We start from the raw sequence: 12,142 nt of genomic DNA, 5'->3' as shown, positions 1-12,142 counted from the left end.
TTTGTTTCTATAGAAATTATATAATATATTACTTATGAAATCAAGGGATCCATACATACCAGAAAGTCTTTTGACTAGCAGCAGATGCAGGAAAATAAATTGATTGTGAAGAAAGCAGTGAGCGGGATGTGAATTAAGCATTTTCACTCCTCAGGCTAATCAGCATATCTAAGAGAATTTCTCTGCCTATGGCTATTAAGGATGAGGCATTTAAACAGAGGAACTATCAACATCGGTTACTAGATTATCTTCTCTCAGAACAAGAGTGAAATTGAGACACATATTGGAGAAATTTGTTTCCATAAGTTCAGAATAACAATCAGCAGAATGGAAGACATAATGAAGGAGTTATGTCTCACACAGAAGATAATGGGCAAAGCATGGATTCAACTGGGTTTATCTTGTTTTGAGGTTAAAAGTCAGCTCAGTAGAATAAAAGCTGTCTTCTTTGGAATGCTCATGCCTAAGAAGCTTAGGAATGTTAACTTCTCCTCTGGGAGGACTAAAAGATTCATTTTAATGGTCATACAATGCATGTAGCAGGAGGAGGGGGACATGTCAAGGAAACTGTGTAGTAGGCGTATAAGAAAGTTGTACACCCTGTATTAGCCAGACAATGGGGAGGCAGGGGAAGGACTTGTTTTTAAGGCTTACTTTTGATTCTGGAGGGTATGTCTATTTTATGAGACACCACTGCAGTGATGCACAATAAATTTATCTTTTTTCTTCACCCCTCCTAAGCCTGAATGAGTTATTTCTCACAGTATTGCTTGCATTCTCAATGGGTAGGGGAAGGATAGGAGGGAATAGTTTTAATATATTTTTTTACATGTAACTGGGGAATATTGAATGAAATAAATTAAAAATGTTTTTTAAAAGTTAAAAAAATAAGTCAGTGGGCCAGCCAGAGGGTGATTAGTAGTGAGCCTCTTCTTCATCCTAACTCTGTACCTCAAAACCTCTTTGGGTACCGACCCACCCAACCCAATCTTGGAGAATGCTGCAGTGGAAAGAACATTATGTTTGGAGTCAGATGCCTGGGATCAAATCCTGGTTCTGTCACTAACTCCCTGTGGGATCTGAGCAGGTCCCTTCCCATCTCTAGGCCCCTGTTATTGTTGTTTGTCCTTCATTCTAGAAGAACATCAGGGACGTGATGCCATGACATCCAAGAGAATTGGATTTAAGTGAGAAAGAGCTGTGCAAAGTCACCAGACTCACTTTATCCTTCAGAGGCATCTGGGTCAGGATGACTAGAGATGGTCCAGAATGCAATGGGGATCCTTGGCCTTTTCAAACTAACAGATCTCAGTTTGACTGAGGCAACACCCATTCAGTGATTAAGGGCTTAATAAGAAATGAGCCAGAGAACAACCTCCTACCTCGTAAAATAAATAAATAAGTGAATAAACAGATAGATAGATAGAAACATATTTAGATACATAGATAGATACACAGATAATTAGATAGACAGACAGACAGATAGATGAAAATTTTAAAACAAATGAATCTGGGAGGGAAAGACCCTCAGGGTCTCTGGCCAAAACAGAGACAATTGCCATTTGTATTCATTCTGAGCCAATCAGGGTCAAAACAATGACCAAAAAGGCTTGATCTGAGACCTACTATGGCCCTGTGAAATGAGGGTGGTAGAAGAGAAGATCTCTAAGGTCCTTTCCACCTCTCAGTTTGTAATTATACTCCTCACTCAAACTCAGCCTCTCTTGGGTTCTGCCCACCTGAAATTGCTTTCCTCCTTACCCTGGCCAGGTGGCTGATTTTAGCTCCACTGCAAGCTTCCCTTCCATCTGGGATTTTGGAAGTTGGGCCTCCAACAGGGATACTCTCTGTATGAGTTTCTCTAGATCTTCTCTGGCCTGCATCTCAGGGGGGGAGAAGACCCCCATGCCATCAGATTGCCACCCTTCATCCTCATCAGTGAGACTGTGGGATGGGGAAGATGTGGGATCATCACCCTTCAGCTTCACTTTTTTGGGCCTCTCCAGGCTAGAGGCATAGTCGCTGGTGATAGAGGAAGAGCGTACTCTGCATTTGAGATTCTGTATGACTTTGTCTGAGTTTTTCAGCCTGGCCTTCAGGTCGCTGATGTGCTGCTGGAGGACAGCAATGTCCTCGGATTTTCCGTAGTCTACGAAATCCTTCTGATTCCCCAGGGGCTTTTTTAGAGGGGAACTGGTCACTGGTGACCCCAGAGAATTGTGTTGAGAGTGTAAGCCCTCAGTTAGTTTGGTGTCACTGAAGACATCATGTTCTTCACATTCTGTGAAAGAGGAAAGAGAGTCATCTCAGTGAGCATCCAATGAAAACAGTAATAATTTACACTTAGGCAGCATTTTGTGGCCTATAAAAACCAACAAAGTACAAAAATAAAAAATAAAATAAAATTTACCCACAACAACCCTACGTGAGAACCATAACTATAACAGAGAATTCCATTGCTCGGGCAAAATCATTTGGTTGGTTGAGAAGAGCCAGAGACCTTGGAACAAGTCAAGGCTGATACCTGCCTCCATTGCCACTGGGATCCGAGAGACAGCTGTGATGACAAGGAAATGCTGAAGTGCTTTGACCTGGGCCTCAGTGGAGTATGCTGTCTTCAGATTAACTGAGCTCAAACTGGTTTGTTCTGAACATCACCTTAATCAAATCACGTGACCTCCCATAGTTGCTGTTTCCTTATCTATACGAGAGCCAGATTATCAATCCATCACACCATCAATAAGCACTTAATAAGTACTGAAAATATGCTTAGGTACTATGCCAAAACTCTGGGAGTACTAAGACAAATCCAAAATAGTCTCTGTCCTCAAGAAGTGGGTGAGAAGACATATACATAAATCAGTACATACAAGATGGATTCAGAGAAGACAGAAGGTAGTCAGAGAGGGAAAGATATCCCCAACAGTTAGTGGGCATGATAAAAATGACGATCCAATCAAGGAGACTGAGACAGGGAGAGAGGTAGGAAGAGAAATAAGAGAGAATCCTGATGAAAACCCAGCAAGAAAAGTTGGTCAATGGTGGCCAATGATACAGAGAGGCTAAGAAGGATTAAGATGAATAAAAGGGGGTTTTCTTGGCTAAGATACCTCCTGGAGTGGTTTGCCATTCCCTTCTCCAGCTCATTTTACATATGAGGAAACTGAAGCAATCAGTGTTGAAGTGACTTGACCAGGGTCATACAGCTACTAAGTGTCTGAGACTGGATTTGAATTCAGGAAGAAGAAACTTCCTGACTCCTCTTTCTATCCATACTCTATCTACTGTACTACCTAGCTGCCCAATGGTAAAAAGAGATTATTCCTAACTTTAAAGAGAGCCATTTCAGTTGGATACATTTAGAAGTCAGACTGCAAAGAGTTTAGAAGACACGAAGAGGAGAGGTAGAAGTAGCAGCAAATGTAGATGGATTTTTCAAGGATTTTAGCTCATAGGAAAGCAGAGCTATACAATAATATTTTACAGGCATTGTAGATTGAGAAAGGAGAATGCAGTCACAGCAAGGAGGATGGTCTGGGAGAACACCAAGGGACTGAAAAGTTTTAGTAGGAGAAAGGCATAGGGAGAGATGCTAAGATAAAAGATTATGATCATATCAAGTAAATTCATTGTTCTCAAACAGGGAAGTAGACCATCTGTGAATGATGGCATGATCAAGGAGATGCTCATCCCTGTGTAGCTAATGTGGAGTAGGGCATGAGAAGACAAGATATTGAAGGAAACACCCAGCTCTAAATCCATGACCCAATAATCTCCTCAGGGAAAATTCAAAGGAGGCAGCTGATGGTACCATACTGCCCAGAGCTCTGGGCCTGGAGTCATAAAGGCCTGAATTCAAATCCAGTTTTAGACACTAGCTAAGTAACCCCAGGCAAAACTTTTAATAACTGTTTGTCTCAGTTTCTTCAACTATAAAATAGAGACAATAACACCACCTATCTCACAGAGTTGTTGTGAGGGTGAAAGGGGATGATACTTGTAAAAGTGCTTAGTGTAGTGGCTGGCACACAGTTGGTACTATATAAATGCTTATTCCCTTTCCTTGCCCCTCCTCAGGCTGCCAACAGCTGAAGGGTTTCCCGTCCCTGCAAACATCTTCACTCTTGTCCCATAACACCTGGCAAAAACTTCTCAGGGGAGGAAGCATTCTTCCCAGCTCTGAGGATGTGGGTCCTCTGGGGCCAATGCCCAGTGGCCTCTTCCTATTTATGGCTCTGGGAGGATACAGTTAAAAGTATTGTCCTTTTTTTTACATCTCAGCAAACTCAGGTTCATAGGGGAAGAGCCTTTAGCATGATCACCAAGCTACTAAGTGTCTGTTGGACTACAAGGACATTCTAGTATATGTTCTCCTTAATGTGAGACAGGGAAATAGCTGATAAGGCTCTAAACAAGCCTTATGTTTTTGTTTTGAAGACTTTCTCAAGAACAGCAGGATAAATGGTTAGCTAGGGATCAAAGCCTCTATAGTTCTACAATATTTCAGCGATTCAAAGGTTCTTTCCTTTCAGTCATTGGCAAACATGTTTGTTTTATTTCTTTTATCTGCTCTTTTATTCTGATTCTAGGAACATCAATTGATTGGGTATTTTATGTCTTTTTTTGGCAGCATTAAAAAGCATGATGATAAGACTATATGAAACTGGTATGTTTTTTTTGAGATAAATGATACGGTGATCTTCTCTTTTTACACATTTATACATTTCCCAATGTATATTCTTTTTCTCCTTCCCCCATTCTTTGTCATCACTTATGACAAAAAAATTAAGAGGGGAAAAAAACCATTTCGGTAAAATTAACATATTAAATAAAAAAACTATTTGTATATGTATGTATGTGTGCAGTATTTCACATCCATAATCCTCCACAACTGCAAAGAGTAGGGGAAGCACACCCTCTTTCTGTTCTTACAATGGCCTCAATAAATACAATATGTCCATAATCACTTCACATTATTGGGCTGATTGGTGAAAGAAGAAGGCAGCTTTGCTAAGGGTTCAAACAGCAAAGCTGGTTTTCATGGAAGAAGGGGAGGAGATACCCACACCCATCCTCAAATATCTCTCTCTCTCTCTCTCTGTCTCTCTGTCTCTCTCTCTCTGTCTCTCTCTGTCTCTCTCTATCTCTCTCCTCTCTGTAACTTTTTTTTTTACCAGGGCTGGTGGTTTCTTCTCGTTCGGCCTCATTCTCACTTCGGCCACATGTCTCATATCCCAAGTCCTGGAGATCCACCTGGACCTGCTTGCTGTCCTGTTTCACCCCTGGCTCACCTGGCAAGAAGAGAGAATGATTGCGTCTGTCACAGCCTCTACTCCTTGTGAGTCTCGTAGCATTATCAGCATCCTCACATACTGAGTGGGCATTTCACTTCTAGAGCATGACATGGTTTATTTGGATTCTTACACAAAGAAGTTGGTTCAGTTTCTACCAGTGATGGAGATGCCTTCCTTACAGGACAAGAGGAAGTAATACTAGGCTTGAAGCTGGAAGACCTGAGGGATGTCTGTGCCCTTTACTAGCTGTGTATAATAGCATGGAAGCTCTGAGTCTCTGTTTTCCTCATCTGAAAAATGGATTTTCCCCCTACCACACTATCCACCACATAAAGTAGCCACCAAGCTTAAAAAAGCTGGTAAATACATAAAACGTTGTAACCACATAAGTTGTGATATCAATGAGCCCTGTGTTAATGCTTCCTTCTGCTCACATCCATATATTATTCAGGCACTTGTTTTAAGCTTCAGCTCTGAGAATGGGTAAGGAGAACTTGAGGAACTCACTGAAAATCTTAAACAATCTGAACCAGAGGTTATAACATTAGTTTGCAAAGGACAACAGAGTGATGTATGGATGAAGAGGAGCTGGTTAGCTTGCTCTTAGAAAGGCAGAATGGCCTAGGGATTTGCTCAGAAATTCCAAAGTCTGGATTTAGCTCCAGTTCTGCTTAAGGATGCAACCTAGATCGAGTTGCTTCACATCACTGAGCCTGAGGTTTCCCATCTGTAAAATGGGGTCAAAAATACCCCTTGCTCCTTGCCAGAAATACAGGAAGGACAGAACTAATATAAAATGGTTTATAAAATTCCTATAAAGTATTTCGAGCTCTTCAGAAAAATCTAAGATATCTTAGTTACATCTAAGGTAATACACAATTCATGAGTCTGATAACTTTTAACCCAGGACTTACGAAATAAGGCTTGGTATTGCTCTAGCTGGCTGGCCAGGATTTGGACTGTAGCTTCAGACACAAGTAGTTTCTCCTGGAGATCTTGGTAGCGCTGTTTACACTGTTCCAGTTGGGAGCGGAGATGGTGAGTAGACCCCTGCAGACTAGATTGTTCTAATGACCCATTGTTACTGAGCAGACCCTGGCTGTTCACCTGAGAGAGACAGAAAGGGAGAGTCAGTCAATAAAAAGACTCAGTAGAAGAATGGATATTGGGCCTGGAAAGCAGAAGAGACTGAGCAGATGCCTAATCACCATCTTCAAGGACTGGAATGGTAGTTGGTAATGTGGAAGAGTGTGGCAGATTTAGGCTTAAGGTAAAGTAAAAGCTTCTAAATAATTAGATCTGTACAAAAATGGAGTAGGCTGCCTTGAGTGGTAGTGTGCTCCCCAAAATTAGTTTTCAAATACAGAATACGTAGCTATTCATTACTGTAGCTAAGTAGTGCAGTAGGTAGAACACCAGATCTGAAGTCAAAAAGACCTGAGTTCAAACCCAAACTTAGACATTTATTATCTGTGTGACTCAGGATAAGTCACTTCACTTCTGTTTGCCTCAGTTTCCTTATCTATAAAGTGGGATAATAATAACAGCACCTACCTCCCAGAGTTGTTATGAGGGTCAAATGAAGTAGTAATTATAAAATACTTAGCAATATGGACAACATGCTAATAAGCAGTGTTATCACCTTGCTGATAAAGGTCCATATGGTGAAAGTTATGTTTTTTCCAGTAGTAACGTATGGCTGTGAGAGTTGGACTATAGAGGAAAGCTGAAATCTGCAGAATTGACGCTTTTGAACTGTGGTGCTGCATAAGACTTTTGAGAGTCCCTTAAACATCAAGGAGATTAAATCAGTCAATAATTAAATTAATTAATTCAGGCTATCACTGGAAGGTCAAATACTGAAGCTTAAATACTTTGGCCACCTAATAAGAAGATGGGATTCATTGGAAAAGACCTTGATGTTGGGAAAGATTGAAGGCAGAAGGAAAAGTGCATGGCAGATGACGAGATGTATAGTGCCATGGAAACAAAGAACATGAAATTGGACAGACTTTGGGAGAGAGTAGGGGATAGAAGGGTCTGGTGTGGTATGGTCCCCGGGGACATGAAAAGTCAGATGTGACTGAATAAACTTAGCACAATGCCTGGCCCATAGAAGGTACTTTATAAATGTTGACCATACTTTTTATTGTCATCCTAAAATGAGCCTAGGAACTACTAATCCATCATTCCTACTCATTCCCACACCACCCCCAGAGTTAAATCATAGAGTAGGGAGAGATTATATAAATACTTATACAAAAAAGTAGCCAAAATTTATTTTTTCCATAAAATTAGAAAAACATCAGTGAAAACATTAAACTCTAAGAGTTTCATAATTGAAGCAAGGAATAGTAAGGAGACCTGATAATGAGGATAGTGGGCAGAGTGCTAATATATAATTAGAGGTATTACCTAGACTGATGCCAGTTGGGTATTATACCTGCTACAGAGCTCCTTCCTAGAGTTGCCACTCACCGACTTCTTAATACTAAAAGGAGATCATATGTATGCCTTAGAAGGTTGGTGAATTCCCTGTCACTATAAGTAGACAACTGTCAGAGTTGTTAATAAAGGAGAATAGAATCACAGACTCTGAGAGTTGGAAGGCATATCAACATCCATTTTGTCTAACTCATACACAACAAGGTTCCCCATTCTAACATACCCAACAAAGTCATCATCTGACCACTCTTGAAGACACCCCCACCCCACCACAAAGGTCTGGGAACCCACCAAACCAGTTCCACTTTTGGACAGCTCTAATTAGAAAAATTTTCTTTATTACTAAGCTTAAATTTGCCTCTTTCCTGCATCTAACTGGCCCCTGGGTCTTCCCTCTGATTTCAAGTAGAACAAACCTAATCTCAATTCCATACAACAAAGTCTTCAAAACTTATAAACAGCTCTCATGTCTTTCTTGTGTCTTTCTCTTCTCCAGACTAAATAGGTTTTTGTTGTTCAATCATCTTTTGATCGTGTCTGACTCCTTGTGACCCTATTTGGGATTTTCTCAGCAAAGATATTGGAGTGGTTTGCACATTTCCTTCTATAGCTCATTTGACAGATGAGGAAACTGAGGCAAACAGGGTTAAGTGGCTTGCTTGATCAGGGTCACACAGCTAGTAAGAGTATGAGGCTGAATTTGAATTCAGGAAGATGACTCCAGGGCCAGTGCTCTATCCTTTGCTGCTATATGTCACATGTAAGAAAAAATCATTAAGACTAAGTATGTATCATGGATCAGACAAGGACTTGAGATAAATGAACTCTAAGGTCGCTTCTGACTCTGAGATTCCCTGATTAACACCCCTGAGATACCTCTATCTTAATTTGAAAGTCAGACTTGGAGCAAGCCAGAGGGAAGCATCACTACTGTTTCCCAAGACAATTAGTGGAGAGTGGGAGGGTGGTTCCCAGAAAAGAATGTAATAATGATTAACTACTACACTTCAAGCTTTGGAGGCTGTAGGGGACCCTATCTCCTATTTCCTACATCCCAATTTCCCCACCAAGTTAAGGACAGATAGAATGACTCCACATTCAGGTTTCTCTCCTGGAAACCTATAAGTATAGGTAATAGGTTACCTGGTGGTCATTCTTGGGTTTTAAGTCAAGGATAGACACAAGGTCGATGATCTGGGGTCCAGAATACAACCCTTTAGACACCCTGTCTTGAAGCTGCTCTCCTAGAGCCGAGGGATCCCTAGGACTCCAAACGACTTCTTTCTTCAGACGGTCAATCTCCTTGGTCAGGCTGATAATAAGCTGTGCATTCAGCTTCTTGCCCCCTGCTTTGTTGTTCAGGGCCAGCTGGTCTCTCAGGAGGCTGATCATGGTATTGGCATTCTGGAGCTTCCCCTGCACCCTTCTGACCTCAGCACACTGGCTGTCTTCTTTCAAAGCCCCTCTGGCATCCTCCACCCGCCATTCTTCCTCCTTCTCCTTGTCTTCTTCCATTTCCCAGCCTTCAGACATTGCTTCTCCCATCTGCTCCTTCAGCTCCGCATTCTCCAAGTACAGACTCAGCAAGGTGTTCCTACAGGATGTACACACAGACACATGGCACCAGGTTCAGGACCACAACAACATTTCCGGTCTCCTTAATGAACTGAATTATGTGACTGCAGTCTATTAAGGAATTAGAAGTTTTGTTCTGAAAGGGGTGGAAAATGACTTTCCTATTTCAAGAATGAGAAAAAAAAAGACAGAGACATCCACAAACAGTGAATGACGGACCAGACTATCAAGCCTTCTGACTCTTGTTTCAGGCTTTTTCCCACAACGGGCAAGAATGGATCTCAGTTCCTGAGGAACCAGACACATCTGAACTCTCATGAATAAATCTGTAATTTCTTGTGAGACAAAAAGCAAGAATATTTTTGCTTGGGACACATTAATTCCCATGAGTTTTAGGGGATTTTTTATTCATATACATGCAGTGTTTTCTCAGTAGATGATGACTAAGACAAGGGAAGACAAGTCACTGTAACATTCACAGGGTATTCCAAAGAAACTAAGTTTTTTCTAATACATTATTGTTCTTTCTCTTTTACCCAACTCTTTATGAAGGCAATGATGAAGAGCAAAATTATTTGAACTTTGAATTCTCTACTATCTCTCTCTCTCTCTCTCTCTCTCTCTCTCTCTCTGTCTATGATAGGTAGAGAGATTAGCTAGACAGATACAGGAGGAGAAATAGAGACAGAGGCAGAGACACAGAGACAGACAGAAAGGGAGAAAAGACAGGGAGTGGACCTCTGATTTAATTTTTATAGGGAACTCCCCAGTGAGGAAATTTCCTCCAGCAACATAGGATGTCACCACTTCTAGATCTTACAGTCTTAGAGAGTTTCCTAAAGTCCTGAGGTTGACTAGGGTCAGACAGCCAGTATATGTCAGAGTTGCTGCTTAAACCCAGGTCATCTTGTCTTCAAGGAGAGCTCTCTATCAAATATACATTTCATTCAGTCCTTTGATTGCATCAGTATGACACAACCTCTCTTAATTCTGATCACCAACTTGTTTGTAATTTAAAGTCTTAAGAGAATGGTCTGGACCACTTAGAAGTCAAGTGACTATCCCGGAGTCATACAGTCAGGACATGCAAGAGTTGGGACTCAAATCTGGATCTAGCCAGCTCTCTCTCCATTACATACCATGTATCAGTATCATATTATTCAAGTAGACTTATGGCTTATGGATAGGGCATAGGACTTGAAATCAGTAAGACCAGGGCTCAAAGCCCTTCTCAGGAACTTACTACTTATATGATCCTTAACTTTTCTCTATTTCACTTTTCTTATCTGTAAAATGAGAGCAGAGGATTGGAGGACCTCTGAGATCCCTCCCACCTCTAACTTTCTGAGCCTAGGACTCCAAGTCTAGTACTCCATTCACTATGACATCCCAATCTCTATTCCATAACTAGGTTTCTATTTCAACTGTAGATAATAACATTAACCTTTGTCTGCCACTGTTTTCTCAACTATAAAGTGGTCCAGTGTTGCTGAGAGGATCAAATGAGATAATATTGGTTAAGTACTTCATATACTGCCTGGCACATAGTAGGTGCTTATGAAATGTTTGTTCCCTCCCTTCTAGAATATAAGTCTCCCAAATGCCAAGGCCAGTGTTCCTCCTGCATGTAGCCCAGTACCTCTCCCAGCTGGGGCAGAGCAAGCTTCTTGGGTATCATAGGTCTAGACTGGAAGAATTTCTCTTTTCCAGGTGCCAATTTCTGACCTGATATGGGAAACAGAGGAGAATCCTGCTTCCTCGAGCTGGGCTTTCAGATCCTTCAGCTCTCTCTTCTGTTCCAGGAGCTGATGGATCTCCGCCTTCGGGCAGAGTACTTCCTCCTCAATGTCCCGGTTTTTCTCTCCTCGTGTTGGGGAAGGAGGAGTTAAATTAGAATGCTGGGTTTCCTGGGTCCCCAAGCTTTTCTCTAAAGCCTCTTTGACCGACTGAAAAGAAACCAAGGTTTAACTGGTTAGGTCACCCAGGATGAGAGTATCCACAAACCAAGGGGTTAACAATGAAGACCACAAGCAGAAAGAAGCAGTCAGACCTCATGACCTTCTCTTTCTTTTCAAAGTACTTTTCTTGCCCATAGAAGTGGCACCACATAAGGGCAGTGAATAGACCTTTCAGGGTAGGGGATAGACATACCAGAGACTGCATCTCTCTCCTTTATACCTCTGAGGTATAAGGACACTATGATTCCCTTGTTCCTACTGCTTGGAAGTTCACCTAGAGCAGCTTCCAGACAAGACAGTGAAGAGCAACGGTACTGCTAGTACATCACTGGTACACAAGATAAGCCATGGACCGTTCAAGCAGAAATGACAACAAGCTCTTGGCAACAGAATAAAAGGCAGAGGAATGCACTAAAGTCATAGAGTCATAGAATCAGAATGTTTAATTGAACAGAACCATAGCAACCCCTGTAACTTTAGGCAGGTGACTGGAGTCAAGACCTAAACTGCCTAGGGCACACAATTAGGTGTCCTCTTCTTAAAGTATCTGGGATAGACACATGGCTGTGTCCCAGGCCTAGAATTCGCTCTCTCCTCATCTCCAATTCTATTCCAATTTATTCAAAGTTCATCTCAAAGGCTGTTTACTACAGGAAGTATCCCCTTATTTCCCCAGCTACTAGGGCCTCTCCCACCCCAAACATCTTATATTTATTTTGTATGTGTGTGTGTGTATGTGTACATGAACATACACTATTTATATGTGTGTATATATGTGGACATCTACATATATTATAGATATCTATATATGGACATCTATATCATACACAAAGATAAAGTAAGTCCTTTGAGGAAACTCTCCTCTTAGAA

At 41.4% G+C, this 12,142-nt stretch overlaps 1 protein-coding gene across 10 annotated transcripts in view; it reads right to left on the bottom strand.

Moving 5' to 3' along the window:
* The window catches only part of PDE4DIP (phosphodiesterase 4D interacting protein), a 276,664-nt gene that overhangs the window by 49,204 nt on the left and 215,318 nt on the right, over positions 1–12,142 (bottom strand). For 9 of the 10 annotated variants that reach the window (XM_072644546.1, XM_072644554.1, XM_072644549.1 and 6 more), the window contains 5 exons: positions 11,040–11,260; positions 8,883–9,333; positions 6,209–6,401; positions 5,175–5,291; positions 1,762–2,281 (listed from right to left, as the gene is read on the bottom strand). In XM_072644546.1, coding sequence (XP_072500647.1) covers positions 1,762–2,281; positions 5,175–5,291; positions 6,209–6,401; positions 8,883–9,333; positions 11,040–11,260 — 1,502 coding nt within the window. The remainder of the gene's footprint in view (positions 1–1,761; positions 2,282–5,174; positions 5,292–6,208; positions 6,402–8,882; positions 9,334–11,039; positions 11,261–12,142) is intronic. The other variant, XM_072644550.1, reaches the window with a different exon arrangement.

Source organism: Notamacropus eugenii, chromosome 2 (assembly GCF_028372415.1).
Source record: "Notamacropus eugenii isolate mMacEug1 chromosome 2, mMacEug1.pri_v2, whole genome shotgun sequence".
NCBI classification, from domain to species: domain Eukaryota; kingdom Metazoa; phylum Chordata; class Mammalia; order Diprotodontia; family Macropodidae; genus Notamacropus; species Notamacropus eugenii.
This window is presented reverse-complemented; position numbering and strand designations above follow the sequence as displayed.